At 41.3% G+C, this 21,212-nt stretch overlaps 1 protein-coding gene across 1 annotated transcript in view; it reads right to left on the bottom strand.

Moving 5' to 3' along the window:
- The window catches only part of LOC132073288 (potassium voltage-gated channel subfamily KQT member 1-like), a 401,881-nt gene that overhangs the window by 156,685 nt on the left and 223,984 nt on the right, over positions 1-21,212 (bottom strand). Inside the window, exon 16 of the mRNA XM_059472242.1 lies at positions 17,043-17,104. Coding sequence (XP_059328225.1) covers positions 17,043-17,104 — 62 coding nt within the window. The remainder of the gene's footprint in view (positions 1-17,042; positions 17,105-21,212) is intronic.

Below are 21,212 nucleotides of genomic sequence, written 5' to 3'. Positions count from 1 at the left end.
GACCTGAAGCTTTTCTCTTTTTTTTTTTTTTTTTTTTTTTTAAACCTGTATAAACCTGGCTAAAAACAGATTTGCCTTTTTATTGTCTTTTAACTCAGACACTTGGAAAATTCCTATTTTGCCTTTCAATGCCACCCTTGTTGTGCACTGGGGATCAAGAGGAATGTTCAGAACAAATGTGTTGTGGAAGGAAGTGAATGAAAGCACTGCTAAGAGATTGATATTTTCCAAGAGAAAAAGAAAAGGAAAAAAAAAAGGTAAACAAGACCAAAAAATCTCCTACACAGGCAACTAAAAAGACAAGTTCATGGAATTCTGAGGCAGAAACCATGGAGGGGAATGGAGGGGAAACCCATTCAGAACCAAGAAATCCAATTCAGAACCAAGAAATCCAATTCAGAAGAGCTGTGCTCTGCTCTGCTCCCAATCTGTTTAAATGACAAAATCATGTGCCGGCCAAAGTCTGCAGGAGAGTACACCTGTGTTGCCATAAACTTGTAAGTAAGTGCAGACAATTTCCTGCTTTGCTCTTGGAAACCCTGTCATTTGTCAGCTCAAGAGCACACGGGAGGTTTGTTTCCCTTCCTCCCAGTCTTATGTGGGATTTGGATGAGGCATGTACAAAATTTTCCAGGCTCTTTACACCAGAAGTCTTTGACCAAGTGCCCACTAACTCCCTTAGTATAAAATGATTCCCCTTCCTATAGATATTTTGAATTTGCTTTGGTTTTTCCCTGCCTGTTCCCAGAGCTTCTGGAGATTGCCTGTCATCTGGGAGAGACTGGCATGGATTCTGTCAGGAGAGGAATTAAGCATCTCTAGAACTGCAGGGATTGTAATTTTTAAACAGGACTGTGTTCAAAGATCTCTGGAGGTTTTCAATGGAATATTATTTTTCTTTTCATATTGGATGATTGCAATAGAAATATTATGTTCCCACACATGCACAAATAAAATCATCAGCTTTGTACCTCCTCCTGAGCTTGAAAGAAATGACACATTTTATGGGAAGCACATGAAAGAAAATTTTAGCATTTTTCCTTGATGTGAATTCAGTAGTTGAATGAAAAGAGTTGAGAGTTGACACCTTTGCTGAGCTGTCAAAAAACCCCCAACAAAACACAACCCCACCACGAAAAACAAGCCTTCCCCCCTTCCGGTCTGTGTCTTCATATCACTATTAAAATTCCATCTGAACCCCAGTCTTTTTAACCAAAGAGCAAGATGAATAATAATGGTAAATTTAAACCTACCCCAAACCATCAAAAATTAAACAAATACAATGCCACCACCATGCCCATAATGTTTACACCAAAAGGGGAAAGTGGCAGAAGGAATTAATTTACTACTATTGATGTGAGAGGCAACCTGCTCAAGCACCATTTCAGCTTCATGCAGCTCTGAAAGACAAAAAAGGAGGGAATGAAAGAGAAAAAAGGAGGGAATAATCTTCTAAATAAGATGTTAAATAATCCACATTAATCAAACCCTGTAATATCTTCACACAGAGACATGCTGTCTGACAAGAAGGCCCTTTTAAGCAAGTAAAAACAGAGGGAAAAAATATCAAAAGATCTGCTGAATATTTTTTTCCAGTTTATTTTTCCCTTTTTCTTCCCTGCACTAACAATTTTTAAGAGGCCAAAGATATTCCTAGTGAAATGTCACCATTCTTACAAGCTTAAATAAACTATTTATTAGCAGTAGACTAAGTACTCTGAAGAAATTTATTTGCCCTGGCAACAATATTTATAAATGACCTATGAAATATTATAACATTGTAGAAGCAGCAGCCTTGCAGTTTGCCTGTGAGGATCCAGTTCCAGTCAGCACAAGTGCATTTAGAGGGAATATTTAGGGAAATATTTCTGCAGTGCAGCAGAAGGGAGAAGATGAAAGGCCCACGAGCACAATCTTTTCTTTGACACTGGCAATAAATAAATATAGAAGCAATAAATAAATAAATCATTGAGTTCCAGCAGCCCTTTTTTACAGCGCCCATCAATGGAGTGTGTGCTGCCTGTCCCGGAGAGGTCTAAATGGGACAGGGAGCTGAGATCCTCAGCCACAGCCCCACGGGGCTCCCCGAGGGGAACACAGGTCCCCATTGAGCCCGGGACACACGGGCTGCTCTTTACGGGGCTGTTTCTGACCAAAACACCCAGAAGAAACCCGGCAATTAGGTATTCCAAACAGAACTGCTATTTTGAGAACAACAAACTTCATTAATGCCTTAGGGGGGGAGAGGGTGGAGAGGGCTGAGAAGTTAAATGCATGCGTGCACACAAAGGTGTAAAATTCAGGCTATTTAAATGCTAATAAATACAGTATTTGAGCACTCGTCCCCCCCAGTGACAGAGCAGCCAAATTCTACTTGGTTTTGCACTACAAAACTGTTTTATGGAACAGCTTAAATTGGTGATATTTGTCCTCCAACACATGATACATAAGAAAAAAGGAGAGGAAAAAGAGGAAATAAAACAGATGAATAATTCTAAAACTGGATACTACTTCCTCAGGTGAAGATGGCAGTTTTGACCATGGAAGGAAACATGAATCAAGGACTTCAGGGTTAAGTTTCTTCAGTATTTTCAGTTCAAGTCTTACTTGATTTGTTGGGTTTTTTTTTTTTTTAGTAATCGAGTCAACACACAAACAACTAAATTTTTTTTCCCCCTAGTATCAGGTATATCATAGGGAAAAGTCAATAAAATCTGCAGATATCATAAACCAGCTTCTTGTATGTCCATCTTTGTTTTCATTGAGGAAACGGGAGAACTAGTGGCACAAACACAAACGTCTCTTTGGGATTTAAACACAGAAATCCTCATTTGGAAGACCAACAAGATGTCATGAAGAACACAACATCTACCTAAAACATTGCAAGGCTAACACAATGATTCAAAAAGCCCCCAAATCCCAGCATTTTGGTGCTCTATCATAGGCTGTCACACTGATGCAGTAGACTTCAGCGCAGGGGTTTGTTTCCTAAATGTCCTTAATTGTTCACTTGGATTTTTTTTTTCCTAACTGACCCCTGGTTCTTTGCACACCAAATGTGAACGTGCCCAAGGCAGAAAGCCCTGCTGAGATGTGGTCAGGAGCAGGTCCCAACAATGCACAAGGCACAGGGCGTGTCACGATTTTCATCTTGACAAGAACATCGAGCCTGAGCTCATCTAGGGAGTGGTCCTGGACAAGAACCTCCACTAACTTGGCCAGGGTTTCCTGTTTATAACCGAATAAGGTGTCTTTTTTGCCTAACTTGCAAAACAAGCAGGGCACTACCCACTGCTGATCCTTAACTTCTGCTTCCCAGAAAGACTTCTCACAGTGCACAGCCATCTGTTCTGCTCAGGGTGTCTGTCAGGCTCATGGGACTGTGTGGAGGTGGGTACAGAAGAGTGGGGTTTTTTTCCCTCCCCAAAAGTAATGAGAATTCAGACTAGTGGGACTGCCTACAAAATTTCCTTGGGATTCTCCTTATGTGTCCACTTGTGATGCAGCCCTGTGAGCGTTTAGGATTGTCTCTGTGTAAGGCCCAGGTGACATAACCACGATTCAGACTATGGGACATCCCTGTGAGCTGAGGAGCACCCCAGCTGCAGAGGAGGTGTGTTATGAACCTGTAAACCATGCCATGGCAGGTCCTTGCAGCCCAGATGGGTGCGGGGGGAATGGGGAGCACACAGGACAGGGGGAAGACAGTGTGGCTCCATGCATCCCCATGTCCTCCTGCAGGGCAGCACCATGGCCTTTCTCCTTGTTGTCAAACACAGATGGCAGCAGCCCAGGGTTTAGAGATCACACCAAATCCACTACCTGGAGCTCAAATCAACTCTGGAAATGATCAAGACTCAGGCTCAAGAATCTAGCTCAGTATGTGTGAGACTGGAGCAGCCTCTCCTCAGGCCACACCAAGGGACAGTCAATGAAGCAGTAAAGACATATTTGCTCTGGAAAACAACAGACTAAATAAATTTTGCTAAATAAATTCCAACAGATTAATGGTATTCCCTTCCTAGCTTTATCTTCAAGACATTATATTTTCCATCCTTCCTTCTTACTCTTCCCTGCTCCCCCCATTGGTGCTCCCTTGCTGCCTGGTCTTTGTGTGGGTGCAGCTCAGAGCTCCGCGTGTGCCCTGACAATGATGAAATGAGAATCAGGAACCGAGGCTGACACATTAAAAGGTGCAACACAAGATATATTCTGTTCCTTGCTGAATCCAACTTGGTCCACTCTGCCTGCTTATTCTAGTTAAATGCACATGTCAACATATAAAAGTTATTTCAGACTGCGGCGTTTGGTTCCCCGAGCCAAGCCAAATGAACACAGGAATAGTAACAGTACACACACAAGGAAAACGAATTTTTTTTTTCCTCCTACTGTGACATTTTTGAAGGCAGCCAATTATACATTAAAAACATCATGAATGAGCAGTGTAATTTTGGAACCATAACTTAAAGTGAAGTATTCCTTTAAGTATGAAATTAATATAATCATGACATTTTAACAGTTTTTCATGGTCCTGCATTCTCCTACAAGGACTCACTCTAAGTAAACCTATATGCTATATAAAAAGACCACAATAATCTTTTCCCACTAGTAAAATTGCTACTCCTATGAGTGCTACATATATAGGAATTTTTGCATACATAAACATAGTGTGGTCACTTGTGGGATCTATAGATTACATTGGGGGCATATTAAGGGAGTAATGCATGTGCCAAATTTGTTGGCGTGTTTTATAGTGTCTACATTTTTCTATCCTGCGCTATTTTGTACATTTCCTGCCCTGACATAAATGACCTCATTAACAAGAAATTCTAATAAGTATACAGAGGGTTTTTTTTTTTATTTCAAGCCCTGAACTTTGCTGGCTACAGCTTATTTTTATTTTGTGACCTCCCTTTGTATGTATAGTCTTGGAGGAGGAGAAAGGGGAGGAAAAAAATAATAAAATGAAACAAAATTCTGCTCACACAAGGGAGTTTTCTGCTGAATGACATAACCTGTACTCTGAGCTATGGTCAGCCTGCTTTACCAGCCAGTAAAATTAAGTAAATTCAGAGAAGATATTTTGGGGATTGAAATTTGCCTTCCAAATACAAGCAGTGGGTTTTTGCCTTCCAAGCCAAAGAGGGAAATCACACAGCAGCATATGGAGTACTCTATTCCCCACATATTAAAGTTTTGTTAGCTTTACAGCAGTTCTGTCACCATTCAGTATCTTACCCCCCAAGAAGACATGTTTTACACAGGATCAGAAGTCTATTTTTGCAATCCCACCTCAGGGTAAAACTCATTGGGACTCCAGGATCTGACACCCTTGCAGTGATCCCTGCACTAACAGCCCCCCTAGCTGGGGCTAGAAATAAATTTGTTCTGAACATCAGATATACTGTTTTCTTTTGGGGTTTTTTCCCTCTGGATAGTGAGTTCAGAATGTGCTACAGTAGGAGAGCTGAGAGTACCAAGTAAAAGCTCCAGTTAGCAATAACAGCAATATTCAGTACAATCTAAGTTCTTTGTAGACTCTAAAAAAAGGAGGCTGGAATCCATAAAATGTAAAAAAGTAGCCATAAAAAAAGATGTGGATGCAAAACCTACAAAATATCAGTCAGAGCTCTATATGTTTACTGCACACACAGCTAACACATCCAGTGCACCAAAAAACCTGCTGCCTAAGGCACAGCCATGCAAGGCTGCAAGACCAGAGTCCAGCGACACCTGAAGCAGATTCTGAGCTCAGGCTTCAAAATCCTCTAAGAAAATCAAATTTGTTTGCCACTTCCAGCAAGAATGACTTCTTGTTTCACCTCCACCCTTCTCCTCTGTCAAGTTACCATTTCCCAAGCTCCTGCCCTGGCCTCACCTCCCAGCCATCTCTGCTACCCTGGGGCAGCTGCCCCCTGATTTAATGATGAGGGTGAATGGAGAGGTCAGAGCTAAGGGGGGGACAGAAATGTGTGTCCTGAGGGCACTGCTGTGGCCTTGCCTACCCAGCCCTTCATTCCTGAAGATGGATATCCCATTTACATGGTAATCATACTTATAAATATGGCTTTATGGTGAGCACACTCTTTGGATATAGTCCTGCCCTTCGAAAAATGATTTCTAACTGGCTTGCCCAGACTAATTTCGGGTATGTAAAGTGGTGCTGGGAAAAAACTGCTGGGCTTCAGTTCCTGGGCACTCATCAAGGACATTCCTCTTTCTATGGCACTACAGAACTTTTTAATCAGAGTGGAGAAAGCACTGCACAAAGGTAGAAATGCCCTCTGCATGGCACCCACTCAACCTTGGTATGAGTTCCAGGCTCAGCCTGCCACAGGCAAGACTTGCTGCTGGTGGCTTCAAGAAACTCTGCAGATACCTACAGTGACAGGTTGTGCAAAGGCAGTAACAAAATTCACATTAACAGGCAGCTCGTGGTAAGGCTGAGGAGGAAAGTTAAAGGGGTTGAAGCGTTTTGAGCTGCTGTAAAGAACATGGGCTTCTGCTGCCTCCTAGGGTATGTCCTGACGGCAGAGCTCGGGAGAGACCTGAACTCCTGCAAAACTTCCCCAGGGCAGGGAAGGTGCCAATGGGTTTATGAGGGCAGAGAGGCCAGGGTGGTCTAGTGCTGAGCATTCACTTGGCCTTTCAGCTGCTTTTGCTGGACAGTGTGTAAGAATATAAACCAGAGTCTGCAACAGCTACTTATGGTCAGTACAATTAAAATCCCTTAAAAAGCCTAACATTTTAAATACACACTCTGCAGCTCATGTTCATCCTCTTCCTTTTGGGAGTTTTGAGGCTCCAACATTTCTTTTTTTCATGGGTATGTACATAGCAAGGGCTAGAAGTAAGTAATTTTAAAAATTCTCACTGCTGAGGAACACCTCTGGTGCAGGTAGCTGGGCTGGCAAGCTGCAGATGGAAATGTAGGCTGAGATGTAGGTTTAAATGCAGACTGAAGTACAGGCTGAGCTCTGAGTGGAGCCCAGGACAAGAGGATGAACTGCTCACCTTTGGGTGACAAAGGGCACAAAGGCAGGTGACAGCCAGCCAGGTGAATGGACACTGAGACGCAGCAGCAGCAGCTGGGAATTGCCGACCTTGGACAACAAGGGAGATGGAAACCAGTGATGGCAGCGAGGTGGATGGACATGGAGATGGGGGCAGGAGCTGAAGACTCAGGAGGAGGAGTGAGACTGTGATGGGATAAAATGGGAAGAAGAGCACAGGGAGACTGTGATGGGATAAAATCCCAGAGTTCCTTTGCTGGGGTCCCTCCTTGGAGGCAGCAGCTTGGGCTGTTTCTATGTCACTGCCCCAGGAAGAAGTGGTTTTATGGAATGAGACGTGTGGGACTCTGCCACCTCTGCCATGGCAAAGCTGGTGTGATGGGAGTGGAGTGTGAGGAGCCAGGGCAAGGAAGGGCCTTCAGTCCCAAAAAGTCTCTGACCTTGGGAGTGCCACTGCCAGAGAGTCCCAGAGGGAATGGCCTGACTGGGGAGTTTCCTTAACATCCCATAACTGCACAACTCCAAATGCAGAAGCCTTAAGAAATGTGCAGGGTAGAAGGAAGCTTGTGATTACATTGCTGATAGTCTCTGCAATCTCTACTCCTGAAGAGGAAAGGCAGCTGTGTGAGCCAGATCCTCAATCCAGAGGGAGATCTGGTCAGACAATTAACCTGGCAGAAACTTAGACTGGCAGAAACAGCCTAGCCCTGTACTATCCCACATTTCACATTACACTATTTTGACTCTATTCCACACCTGTTAAAGTTGCTTTATATGCCTTGCTGTATCTTTCACCTCTTGAAAAGCAGTCCTTTTAAAGTCAGTTATAGCCTCTTATTTTTCATAGTGCTTTTCAGAAGAGAAAATGTGACCGAATTCTCAGTATTTCTTGTTGTCAGGTTTTGAAAACACTGAGGCCACATGTACCATCTAACTGTGGGCTGTAGGTCTCAGAAACAAATACAGAGCTGCCAGTTTGGTCCTTGATGATACCTCCTAAACCAGAGCAAGCAGGGGAGATCTTTATCTACAGATACAGGAGGGGGCAGCCAGGGGGAGTCAGGCTCTGCCACCAGGGAACAAGGGACAAAAGGAAACAGCTCAAGTTGTGCCAGGGGAGGTTCAGGTTGGATATCAGGGAGAATTTCTTCCTGGAATGGGTGGCCAAGCTTGGAAGGGGCTGCCCAGGGAGGTGGTGGAGTCCTCATCCCAGGAGGGCCTGGATAGGGCATTCAGTGTTCTGGGCTGGGTGAGAAGATGGGGATCTGGCACAGGTTGGACTCGATGATGGTGGAGGTTTTTTCCAAGCTAAGTGACTCTGTGATTCTGTGACAGCTTGTCAGCACATCTGTAGTGCTCATTTGTCCATCCACAGCTTGCCCAGCACTCCTGGAGCAGTGTGCTAGACCCACAGCAGGGATGGTGGATGCTGCAGTGACTACAGCACCTCCTGAGGTCCCCTGCAAGCTGAACCACCCTGTGCTCCCAAAGCACCTTATCACAGCCACTGAACTCAGAATGCTGGCACTGGCACATAGTTTATTTTATGGGCATTTTATCCTGGAAAAAACACTCCCTCATAAAGAAGGAAAGCACAGTCCTTAAAATACAATGCTATGAAGAAACCCCTGGGTAAAGTGCTCAGTGATTTAGTAATATTTAGTTGTATTCTGACAATGCAAAATTCGAGGGTGGAACCTGGAACAACATAAGAACTGTTCCCACATGACCAGAAGACAACTGAGGTACTCTGCACCACCTCTCCTTCTCATGCTCAAACCCTCTCCTCCTGGTCTCAAAGGACTGCAGTGTGGAACAGACACATTGGCTAACATGTGCTTCATTCAAACACCGCAGAACACCCAAACTTCTCAACAGGAAAAATATTATTTTACTTTATCTACACTATTTACTAGTAGGAAAAGTAATTATGCTGTAGAAATATGTATTACTGGCCTGCTTGCTTTTTCCTGCTCCATAAAATTCAAAGCTATGTATTGAAAAGGACAAACTGGTGGTAAATACAGGAAAAAAAGCGTTTTTCAGTTTTTCTCTCCCTCACATCATTAGCCTTTATATGCAGTCCTATATATGAATTTTCTGTTGAAAGTTCTCTTCCTTAGATGCAGCCAATACATCAGGGAATGTTGTCACATTACTGCAGTGACTTGGTGAGTTTTTTCTGGTTTTTATTTTTCTTTTCTTTTACAGAGTGCTGTCATCCTGTAACTTGCCTTGCACAGCACTGTTCTTCATATTGCTTCTTACATATAATCCATTGCAAACACCCAGAGACCAGTTATAGCAAATTAGGCTTGAATTAGCCCATCACTCAGCTGCCATCAGTGGATGAATAGCTCAAGGATTAAACAGATGCTTGCTCTGATTCAGCACCACAGCTCTTGCATGAAACAGAAATCCAACTGTTAGTCTGGGAACTATTTGAATAGTAAAAATCTGTTTGTTTGTTTCTTTTTTTTTCAGTGTACTTTCCTTGATCAAGATGAATTAGAGGTCAATATTATATGGCATTCAAATAGCATTAAAATAGCCCTGTGAACTACTGATCTGAAAAATGTGGTAGGTGAAATAGCTACAGTAATTCTGAGGAATTTTTTTTTTTTCCTATAAGAAAATTTTACTGTGTTCTCTGTGAATTCTTCATGATGTTGGAACATCTTTAATTCAATCATAAAATTGAATTAGAAATAAACCTGTTCAACTGAAATGCTCAGAAAATCAAGAGTATTTCACTCCAATTCTCACGTTCAGAAAGTCATTCTGAAGTGGAAAACTGGAACACTTTCCTTCAGTGCATGATTTAAAACACATGATTGTGGCGCTTTCTCAAAAAAAATGTCCCATTGGAAACAAATTGTCATTTTCAGATGGAGAAACATTCCAAACAAATATTCTCAACCTGTCTGTAGGAAGGGCAGCACTTGCAGTGCACAGGCATAACCAACAGAGAACAGCTACAAAATACATTTTTGAATAAAGCTTTCTAAACGAAATTGTTCAACATCTGAAATTATTGGAGGTAGCAGAAAGTGTTCAAATGACTTTTTTTTTTTTTCCATCAGAAAATAACAAATTTTAAAACACTGCAACACTGCTCATAAGAAAAGGCAGGCTTAATGCATTAATGCATTTACACTTTTTTTTTTCCAAGAGGATTGGTACAATACTCCAGTTTCACATTGCTAATCAAAGGCATTTTGATTTTGGGCCCAGGATCATGTAGAACATTATGTTTATTTGAAATAACCTATTAAAAACGTTAAAAATTACATGTCAAATACTTAAAGGTGATCTGATTTTTGTTGTTCTTTGGATGCTCAGGTCAAAGCTCTTAATGGGAGGATCTGACTTTTTACAAAAAAAAAAAAAATCTAATTCTCAAAAATGCTCTTATTTTTTTTTTCACCCAGTAATAGTAAATAAATTACTTTGTTGCATCATAAGCAGCAGAACCAGCAGAGCTGTGACTCCTCTCCATTTGTGGCTGGACTTTCTGGCGCCTGAGAAGAGCCACACTCACACTGCAGTCTGTTCTGGGAGCAGGGGGATTTCCAGAGTGTCTGTCCTCTACACAGGCACTGATTTTCCCTAAAACTCACAGGAAATCACCATCTCCAAGCTCAGGACCCTTTCCTCTGTGTAGGTCAAAGCCAGTTGTGATGCTGGGAAGGTTTTTGTGGAGGACAGGAAGGCACAGACAGGACCCATCATCTACAGCCTTCTCTGTCAGTGCTGCTATTTCCAGGACCTTTTCCCTGCAGGATAAACACCTGGATACCTCAATATTGACTAGATTCCCAATGGATTAGATTTCCAATGTTCTAACAGCTCCCTTTTGTGGTATTCCCCAGCAGCCCTAAGTCACTGTGGTGTTTTTCTCTCCCTCAGTGCTCACAGTTACTCCGTGTGCTCCTCTCCAGGAGCACTTGTTCTTCTTCTGCAAGTGGCTCTCTGCTTTTCTTACTTGTTCAAAGAGAAGCTTTGAACCCAGCTGATTCCAGCTGCTCTGCCACATCTGGCTGTGAAACCCCTGCCCTGCACACTCCGAGGTGTCCAAATTCCTGGGGAATTTGCTCCTACCAATGAAGTTTCAGCCAAAAGAGCAGAGAAGCAACAAGACTGCACCAAGTGCCTAATCAGAGCAATCCTTGAGACTGCTCTAAATGAGATCAAACTGTTGGGGCTGGATCCCAGTCAGTGCAATCCCTGGGGAGCACACACTGCCATCTGCACACTCATTTATTGGGCTTTGGAATTATTTAACATTTTATTTATGGTGGTGAATTGCCTCCTGGCAAATGTGCACTGTGCAAAACTCTCTGTTCCCTCACCCATTAAAAATCAGGGCCTGATCCATGTGAAAGCTCCCTGATGAGTTCACTACGTTTTGGATCAGGCCTTTGGGTCTCAAGACTGGCAGATATTATCCCATTTCTGTCCAATTTTCTTGCTCAAATTTAGAAGAAGCTCAAGTGTTTTCCATCAATGTTTTTATGTTTACTTTTGGGAGAATCCTCACAGTAGGTCAGGTTACTGTGATATAGAAAGGATGACCCACTCTGACATACAAATTTTCCAAAGGATCTCAGCCTGAGGCTGACATCTGCCTCTGAGAATTTCAGCCCAGATGGCTGGAGTTTGGCAAAGATGGAAGGAACTGAAAATAGAGCTCTGTAATGGAAAGTGGTGTAGAACCTTAATAATAGGAGGGTGCTACCAAATACCACATATGATAAAGCTCCACAACAAAAAACATAAGGGAAGCATTGAGGGAGGATTCTTTTCGTTATGCCTCAGAATATATGATCCATCTCTTCTCTTACTTGAAAGGGTATCAGAGTTAGCTCTTATTTTTGCCTGATCCTCCAGAAATTACATCAAAATCAGGCAGCTCAAACCCAGCCTTTCCCTCTCAACTGTACTGAACAGGTTTATCTGAGGAGCATAAGCCCATCCCAGAGAGTCAGAAGAAGTCAGGACTACAATAGTTCATCTCTGCAGACTAGAAAAGTTGTGTGGCTGAGATATAAGCAGTTAAATTTTCATTACTTTGTTTGCAGATTAAAAGCCTATCTTGATGTTTCAGTTACAAGAACACAATTTCAGTTCTACAATACTCAGCATACCACGAAGATACCTTTAGTCATAATAGGTGTAAACATGATTTCACTCAGATTCATTCTGATGTGTTTGAGTCCCTATTTCTGCTTTCACCTCATCTCTGTCAATTTGCTCTTGATGAGCAGAATGTGAACACAGGAGCTGGAATCTTGTTAAAGCCATTTAAGAAATTTGCTGCCATTTGCACCTGCATAAATCCTGAGTAATTTCACTGGCATAAATGGAAGCACAATTTAGCTGGAGGCATCAGGGCTTTAGTTTTTTCTTACTTGTGTTTTGTTTTAATTCAGCAACAGATTAAAAATAAAACTCTGATGACATCATGCTTATGGCACAGAGTCAATGGATTTATGCTGGACTGCTCCAGAGTAAATGAGATAAGTCTTTGACCTAAGAAAATCCACACAACACCCATGTGCAAGCAGCCTGCTGAAAAGCTTTCTGTTATGGAATGACTCCATCTTTAAGGAACTGGGGGCAAACAACCCACAAACACCTTGGTGCCAAAACCCAGTTTTGTTAACAAAGGGGTTTATTTCAGACATATTCTTAAAACCTCAAAAGTGTAGCATGCTCATATTGCAACTGACTCATCGTGCACAAATTTTTGGCTTTTGTTTTTCTTTTTTTGTTCCTTTTTTTTTTAAATGCATTTTAGTTATGTCCATCATAGTATTGCTCACAAATTAGGGCTTCATAATGGAAAATCTTACTAGCTTTTCATGCTGGTGGTGCTTGCAGGCACTGCCATGATAAATAATTTACTATTTAATGACTCCTGATGTAATCACAGCAGGAATTAGGTTCATCAACATCCATCTCGCCATTGTTACCACTCTTCTCTGAGCCCATCCTTTTAGCTCCCAACTGAAGTTGTGTTTAAATTGGTAAAGAGAGAGTTTACTGCCACAATCCAACCTCTACATTTGTTTATGTTGGATGACATTTTTGTCCTGGCTCGCATTACTCAGATGGATAAAACTCAGAAGGGTTTGCTTTATTGCCCTGTTTTCTCTTAGTGTTCCTGCATTTTTTAAATGCTACCAAATGGTTGCTTTTGGCTCTCAGCATTATCACATGTTGTCTATAAGTATGGAAATAGTTATGGTAATATGGACGTAAATCATAACTGTAAATACCACATAAAAAAGACTGCCATATAATTATAAAAATACCTAATAGATTTCTTTTTCAAAGACAACACAGCTGTCCTTTCTAACCTTTCATTTGCAGATTCTTTTCTCTCCTGTTTTTATTTATAGGTTGCCGTGCAGTTTGACATAGCACACCACGATTTTTGTTTCTAATTTTGAAAAGAAAAAGAAAAGAAAGAATACCCATTTCATCATAAAGAAACATTAGTTTACAATTTTGAAAAGAAGCTAACGCCAGCTCTAGAACATCATCTTGGAACCAATCTCCCTCTTAATACATTTCAAAAGGATCTGTCAATGGCTGCATACCATAATATAAAATTAAACCCTGCCATGGAACTGAAGGAGGGGTTGGCCAAATGGCACACATCACATGTTGGGAAGGAAGCCCCATTCTTTCTCCAAACATCTCAGTGGGGTTTTGTTTTGTGAAAAGAACCACACTAGGTTATTGCATTGGCCACAACAAAATAAGAATTTTATGCTCTGCTCAAGGAAAAACAGGTTGAAAAGTGTTCCAGGCAAACCCCTATGCAATGTGCCGTGTCAGTGAGAGGAGTGAAGCCCTGACACTGCTGATGTTGCCAAAAAGAAGTTTGGAATTTTTTTTTGCCTGAGAGATACCACCATGCATTTTACCTGTTTCTAGTCAGCTTTGCAATGCTTTAAGGCAAAAAGGAGTAGACTTTTTTTTCTGCAGGAGTTGCACAATGCTTCATCCTCCACAAACTGGTTCTTACCTCTTCCCTGTTAGTTTAAACTTCCAGAAGGAGTCTGTTTGGTCACAAAAAAGAGGCTGCAGGCAGTGCTCTCATGCCACATGAATGGAAGGCTGTTATCTTTGTGCCTTTGCAACATTTTTGCCTCAAAGCTTCTTCCAATCACCAAGCAACCCCTTCAGACACCTGTGCCTCTGGCTTTTTGTACAGCAAATGCCATGTTTTTGCTGAAATAATAGCAAGCCTCTCCAGGGAATGGAGTTCATCTTAACCATCAGAAATGTGCGCTTCCCTCTCCCTCACTTTGCAAAAAGAGTAATTATGGCTTTATGCAGAACAACACACAGCTCTCAATGGGTTTGTTACACTCTGATTCCCTTCAGGAGAGGCAGATAAAACTATTGAACTGCAAAATGCTGGTGGGGAAGGTCAGTCTGGACCAGAGGTGTGCTCACTGCTTATTGATAGAGCTCATTTAGGCAGATAACATTCTCAAATCCACACTGCATTTTTATCAGTCTGCACCAACTGGCCTTTGTCCAAAAATGTGTCCTTTTATCAGATGTGTCACTCTTTTGGGACGCTGCCATCACTAGATTGGTTGACTGAATGTTAAAATAATTTCTCCAGGGGGAAGAGGTTGATCCCAAAGGTTTTCTAGTTCCAAGGGGGGGATCATTTTTCACCACCAGCTGGAGCCTGATGTCAGACATGCCCTTGCTTCATTTATTCTGCTCAGAGGTTGAAACTCAGCTTGTCCTTCCTGATTGCAATATTGTTTCACGTTTGGACACATAGCAGTTACTACACAGTGAATTGTTAGAGCAGGAGAGCCCATGAGACATGGGAAAATAATTTAGGGGAAGCAGTTTGACAGCAGGATGCAGTAGTTTGTATTGTCCCATTAAAACAGATATAGCTGGGAACTTAACTTTGTATTCATTATGTAAGCAGATGTATTGTAGCCTGATGTGCCAAAAAGACGCAAATACAAAAAGAAACTCAAACAAACCAAAACCCCCAAATTTATGCCACCAAAACCTCAAGCAAACCGACACAACAAATATTTGCCCTTCTTCTGCACCATGTCTACTTAGCAGGAATATGAGACTGAAGCCTTGTACACCTGAAAGAATGGTAATTTGTACTAAAAGATCAAATGCCCTGGGTTCCCTCTGAGTCTGGCATTTATTTTACATTTGCAATTTGGTCTGAGAACAAAAAGGAAGCTGCAGTGATTGACTCATCTTATGAAAACATCTTGACACATTTTTATCCTTTTCTATGTGTTTTCTCTGCAACAATAAGTAAAGAGAGGGGGAAATCACCAGTTCCCATGCAAAATTTAAAGTTTAATTCTTCAAACAAAAGAGCAGCTTGGTCTTGCCCACTAATGCACCGACTTTATTTAGACCACGCCTAAATTAAACACAGAACACAAGCAGGTATCAGAGATCAGTCACTGCAGCATTTCCTGCATCTCCTGTAACATTCCTCTTCTTACACCAAGATGCCTCTGCAGCCGTCTAAGTCAGGCTTTGAAATAAAATTGATCAAATCCACAGCATATTGTGCTAAAGCTGGACCAAGGCCAGACACACTAAAAACTTTCTCACCTCTCTTCTTCATAAATGGAGAAGTCAGGAGACCATGAACTGCCACTTCCAGAGGTATTTACAATTTCTCACTCAAAGCACTCCAACTATTATCACAGATACTTTTATTGCTAAATTTCCAGTCTGTATTGGGGGTTTCTCTATATATGCACATTCAAGAACTCTGAATGAAGGCGTGGCATGAATTTACAGAGTATACAGAGGCCAGAGAGCAATTTATCTCTTTCAAAGTGAGTAAGGCAATGTGAATGAAAGCCATTTTCACTTTGAACGACTGTGGCTGCACAAGGGATCAATCCACTTTAAAATTGGCTCAGATAATGTCTTTATCTGATAGGCTGATTTTCTTGACATTGTGCAAGAAAGCTAAAAATCAAAGAAAATCTGTCCTTTGACAGTTCAGTGTCACATATTTCTGATGTTGTCGTAGCAATCATCATAAAAATATTGATTTTTGATTGTATTAGTTTAATTTAAATTTCTGCTTTTTGGCAAGATGCACAATTCTTAAGAATTATGAGAAGTTTCTTTCGTCTTTCCTTCTCACCTCACTCCCCCAGAAAAAAGTGAAAAGAGAATTTGCATGAAAATTTGAGTGAGACAAGGCTACAAAAAGGGAGTGGATATGCCGAATTCAAATGGACTTTTGTCTGAGCACCATCACACCCCCCAGCAAAGCCACTATGCTGCTCCTGCCCAGACAAAGTACCCTGCTGGAGGGACATGAACTTTTAGAGGTAGATAAGAGAGCTGACTAAAATACTGTTACAGAAATAGAGTCTGAGTTTTGAGCAAACTCATATTTTTGTTATCACTTCAGTGGAAAAAGCTCTGGAGGATGTTTGGGAGAGGTCTAAGACAATAGAGCCTCACTGAGCTTTGGCCTTTGGGCACACTGCTAAGTAACTCTAATTAGTAACAAAAATGAACATATTCCTGGAGAGAAGACAGTGAGGGAGGGGCAGAAAATGTGCTGCAAAGGTAACTGCACAGGGGGAAAAATGCAGTAAACATTAAAGAATCTCAGGATTTGTAAATGAGATGTCAACTGTTGCTATTCACAAAGATTCCTGACACTAACATTTCTGTTCAATTCACTAATTTTTGTGTGATAAACACAAGCCAGTCCACAGCATTTGTATACAAGGTGTGTGGTTTGACTTCACCATGAAAGCAGCTCCTTTTACAAACAAGAACCAGGACTGCATAGCAGGTAAATGGTTAATGCTGAACAACACGCACATGAAACTTCATCAACTCCCTCAGAAAAATTAGGATATTATTCATTATTATGGAACCCTGTAATTCTAAAGTAAATCATGCCAAGATACTATCTTGCAGGTCTCTAGATCAGATATCATTGCTCAGTAAAAAAAAAGCAAGCTTTCATGCACTTACCTTATCCTCCAGCCGGATCAGTCTGGCTCCTATACTGTAGTATCCTTTGTCTACCCCTTTTTCTAAAGAAAGAAGAATAAAAATGGGACATTCATTAGGTGAAGAATAAATTCAAACTGAATTATATCTATTCAAAGTAAAAATAAAAAAAAAGATGGTAATAGTAGGGTAGCATAAAATACATGAACATAACAAGAATGAATGAGTGAAAGAGAGTGGCTGGAGAGAAGGGAATTTTTTGTCAGAATGACAAGATTGAGTTAGTCTAAAGGGCAACTTAGACCTTGGTAGAGGAGTCTGTGGACATGAAGGGGTATAGATGGAGTCTGGAGTAACACTGTTTTGTTGTTTAACTATTTCAGTAGTTGGATGGAATGGGCAATGTACCTGGGCCCACCTGCAATTTTGAATGTTACTGGCCTGAGCAAGGTGAAATTGCTATACATAAAGAAATCAGAATAGTTTCCAACTGGGGCTGCAGATCTAGGAGGCAGCATATCCAGGGGTTCAAGGGCTGGAGTGGCAGAGATCCATCCATCCATCCATCCATCCATCCATCCATCCATCCATCCATCCATCCATCCATCCATCCATCTCCTCTCTGCAAAGGAGTGACACTGGGAAAAGCTCTTGCATTCTCATTTTTCCTCCCACATTCCATTGCAAAGGGTGGGATTGGGAGCCAAGAGTGAAAACTGTGGAAAATGGGGTCTATTCTTTCTGCTCACAGGATCTATTGCTAAGGAATGCCATAGTGTGAGGGTGTTATTGCACAGGGAATGAAGCACAAACCCACACACATTCTGAGTTTTAACATTCACAAGTTAACACCCACAGTTCTATACTGAAATAGCTTACAAGCTGATGTCAATGGAAGTTGGATGTTTTTCTCTATTAAAGTGTATTTCCAATACCTGGAGTAATTACTCCTGGATTTTTTCATGCATTGCCCCATTTTCATGAGTGCTTAAGGTCTGGTTTTTAAAGCTAAGTCAATTTTGCTGAGGGCAGGAGCAAGGCTGAGATATGTTGGCAGGTAGGCTGAGATATGAATTTACACTGCACCAGAGTTCACTGTGAGTGGCTGTGTGTGCTCATCACATTCCTGGATTTCTCAGGGACTCATACGTGCTTTACCATTTATATTTGCTATGGGATATGTTTAGCGATCTGTTTGCAGCAAAGTTCACCTCAAGGTAACTTGTGCTGCACACATCACAACCCCAGAGGAAGACCAGTAAAAGCAGTGCTGGCAAGAGCACTTTGTGCTTTCCTTCTCCTCCTTTAAAAGGTCCTGCACCCTTGGCAGCTCTTTGCAGGCTTAGAAAAGAGAAGTGTTTCCCCAGAGAACCTGCAGGAGCAAATAAAGTCAGGAAAGAAAATGTGGGGCAGACAATAAGTGACATAGCTTGGCTCATACATGTGTACTATTCATCGTTCACTACCTCAGAATCTTCTTAAAATGTAAGTGGCTGAGGCTCAAGTTTATCTCTGTGTTCATCTCTGCCTAAAATGAAATAATTGGCTCTGCTGTCTACTTTCTAGTTAGTAAATCTGTAAACACATCTTTCAAGGTATATATATCAGAAAAAAAGCATGACTTTTAAGATTTCTAAATTGGGATGTGGTTTGAACAGCAGTGGGCAGAGAGTGTTTTTGTTTAGGTCTAACCCCAAAAAGTCCCCCAAACCTGAAGAAATACTTCAAAAAGATTTTTCTTTTTTTAAATAATAAAATAATAATTTCCTCACCAGCTCTAATTCCATCCTTCAGATAATCACCAAGACATCCCAAACCAAGTTAATAGTGTTTCCTATTTTAGTTATTCCTGTGTGGAGCAGGAAAGAAAACAGGGAGCAGATAAGCAGTAAGAAGCTGCATTGTGGCATGTGGCACTGCTCTAAGATGTGGAAAATCAGAAGTGGGAGGAATGATGCTGTGGAGGGGGCTGTCTCTGCACCCCTGTGCTGGCACACAGGCTCTGAAAGACACAAAATGCTGTGGTCCTCCCCCATTTCTTATCAGCCTCCATGGGGAACAGCATCTAGCCCTAATTTAAAAGTATTTCTTTCTAATAGAGCCCATCTTTAAGAGCAAATGTGGTGTGTGCACAATTCACCAAACACAGGGGTAAGGAGAGAGGGCACAAATTCAGATAAAGTCGCTCCAGTACATGTGAGTTCTAGCTCATGTTTTTGTTTCTCTCTTGAATCTTTTCTAGATAGATGATTTCAGACTTCCTACATCATGAGATTGTTTGTTTTTACAGAGTTGCAAAGATTGCATGACCAACTATAAATATGAAGTTTCTAAATTTCTCCAGGCTTTACTTTGTAATCCAAAATAACTTCCTTTTAGAATTAATTTTTTACTCTGTGTTGGGCACATTAAAACAGAGATCAGCCAAGCAATCCTGTAACACCTATGGGAAAGGCACAGAGACAAAGGATGAAAGGAAGCATGATTACTTATAACTGGATGAAAATATATATGGGAACATTTTATCTCAGAAATTACAAAAATCAAAAACATCTTGCATCACATGGTTGGTATGATACAAACCCATTATTTCATATACTTAGATTTGAATCTGAGAAAATACTAGTAAATAAGCAATAGGCAGTCTAATTCAGGAGATTGAATAGTTAATACAGATTAATAATAATAACATATATTTATTAATATGGACATTTCTGCCCTGGAAGTCTTTGCCTTCCTGAGTGTTCTACTTTCAAACAACACAATCCTATTTTAATTTCCTAATATTTTCACAAAGCTGGCCCACCTATTTTCCTAGTGAAGAATAAGATATGGCTCTTGCAAAAAACCAGAAACAAAACAAAACAAAAAAAAACAAACACAAAAAACCCCCTAAAAAACCCAACAAAACCCATCAAACACTTTTACTTTTTCTTCACACCAGTTCAAGAGACAATAACTCTTTCCCCTACTGGAAGCACATGATATAAAAGACATAAACTGATATGAACAGGAGGAATGAGCATCCTAATCTTATTTTTTCACACAGTTAGTGGGCTATATCTCATCAGAATATACCAAACTTAAAAGAAAATAATTTTTTTCCTTTGATTAGGGAAAAGTACTTATGAGGACCTTTAGGACAGTAAATGAATTGCAGAGAGATGGTCTGAAAATGGTAAAAGCTGGAAACGACTCTGCTTTATAGAACAAGAGTCCTTCCTTGATTTTTACACAACTAGAGGGGAGCTAATTCAAAAATATTCAATTTTTTCTGAAAGCCATCAGCTTCTTTTAAGCAGAAAATGAGGAATTTGACCGGATATTCTGGATTGCTGAAGACACCTCAAACTTTTTGTCCCAGATTGCAAGGCAAGATGGATTCCATTTGCCATCTGTTAGAGGTGTGGCAGCTATCTTCTGTTATTGGGCAGTTTTCTTTATCTCTTCCACAACCACTCATCCCTCCAGGGAGACACCTGCTGATAAGGGGCCATTGAATGTCACTGCACGGCTGATAAGAATTAAAGCAACCCATTGTGACATGCTCTGCCATGAGGGAGGAGCCAAACATTCCTACCTGGATAGAATCTGGAGATTCTGGAACACCAGCACAGCATCTCCACTGGATTCCCAGAGGAACAGCTGCTGCCTCTTCCACTGGATGTTCAGAGGAACAATACATCCTTTTCTACAGGATCCCTGCTCCAACAGAACCCCACCTGACACTGCAGAAGGACTGCAGCCACAATCCCAGTTGGATTGCTACCAGCACCCTGACCCACAGGGTGTCAGGTCATGTTCTGACTCTGTCAGTGTTGTTTTAGTTGACTGCATTGTTTATTTTATCTTTTTATTTTCTTCCCTAATAAAGAACTGCTGTTTCCTGCTCCCATATCTTTGCTTGAGAGCCCCTAATTTCAAATTTATAACAATTTGGAGAGGGGGGGGTTTACATTTTTCCATTTCAGGGGAGGCTCCTGCCTTCCTTAGCAGACACCTGTCTTTCCAAACCAAGACACCTTTGTAAATGGTATCTCAGAAAGCAGAACAGTCCCTCCAGGAGGCATTGCTGCCTCCTCTTTGCTACCTGGGTGTAAATGCAGCCCCCTGGACCTGAGTTTGCTCTAGCTCTGCCAAAGTTCCATCCAGGGATGATTAGGATGAGTTTGTGGCAAGATCTAGATTCTT

This window comes from Ammospiza nelsoni, chromosome 5, assembly GCF_027579445.1.
Source record: "Ammospiza nelsoni isolate bAmmNel1 chromosome 5, bAmmNel1.pri, whole genome shotgun sequence".
Lineage (NCBI taxonomy): Eukaryota > Metazoa > Chordata > Aves > Passeriformes > Passerellidae > Ammospiza > Ammospiza nelsoni.
Note: the sequence above shows the minus strand (reverse complement) of the source record. Positions and strands in the feature narration are given on the sequence as shown.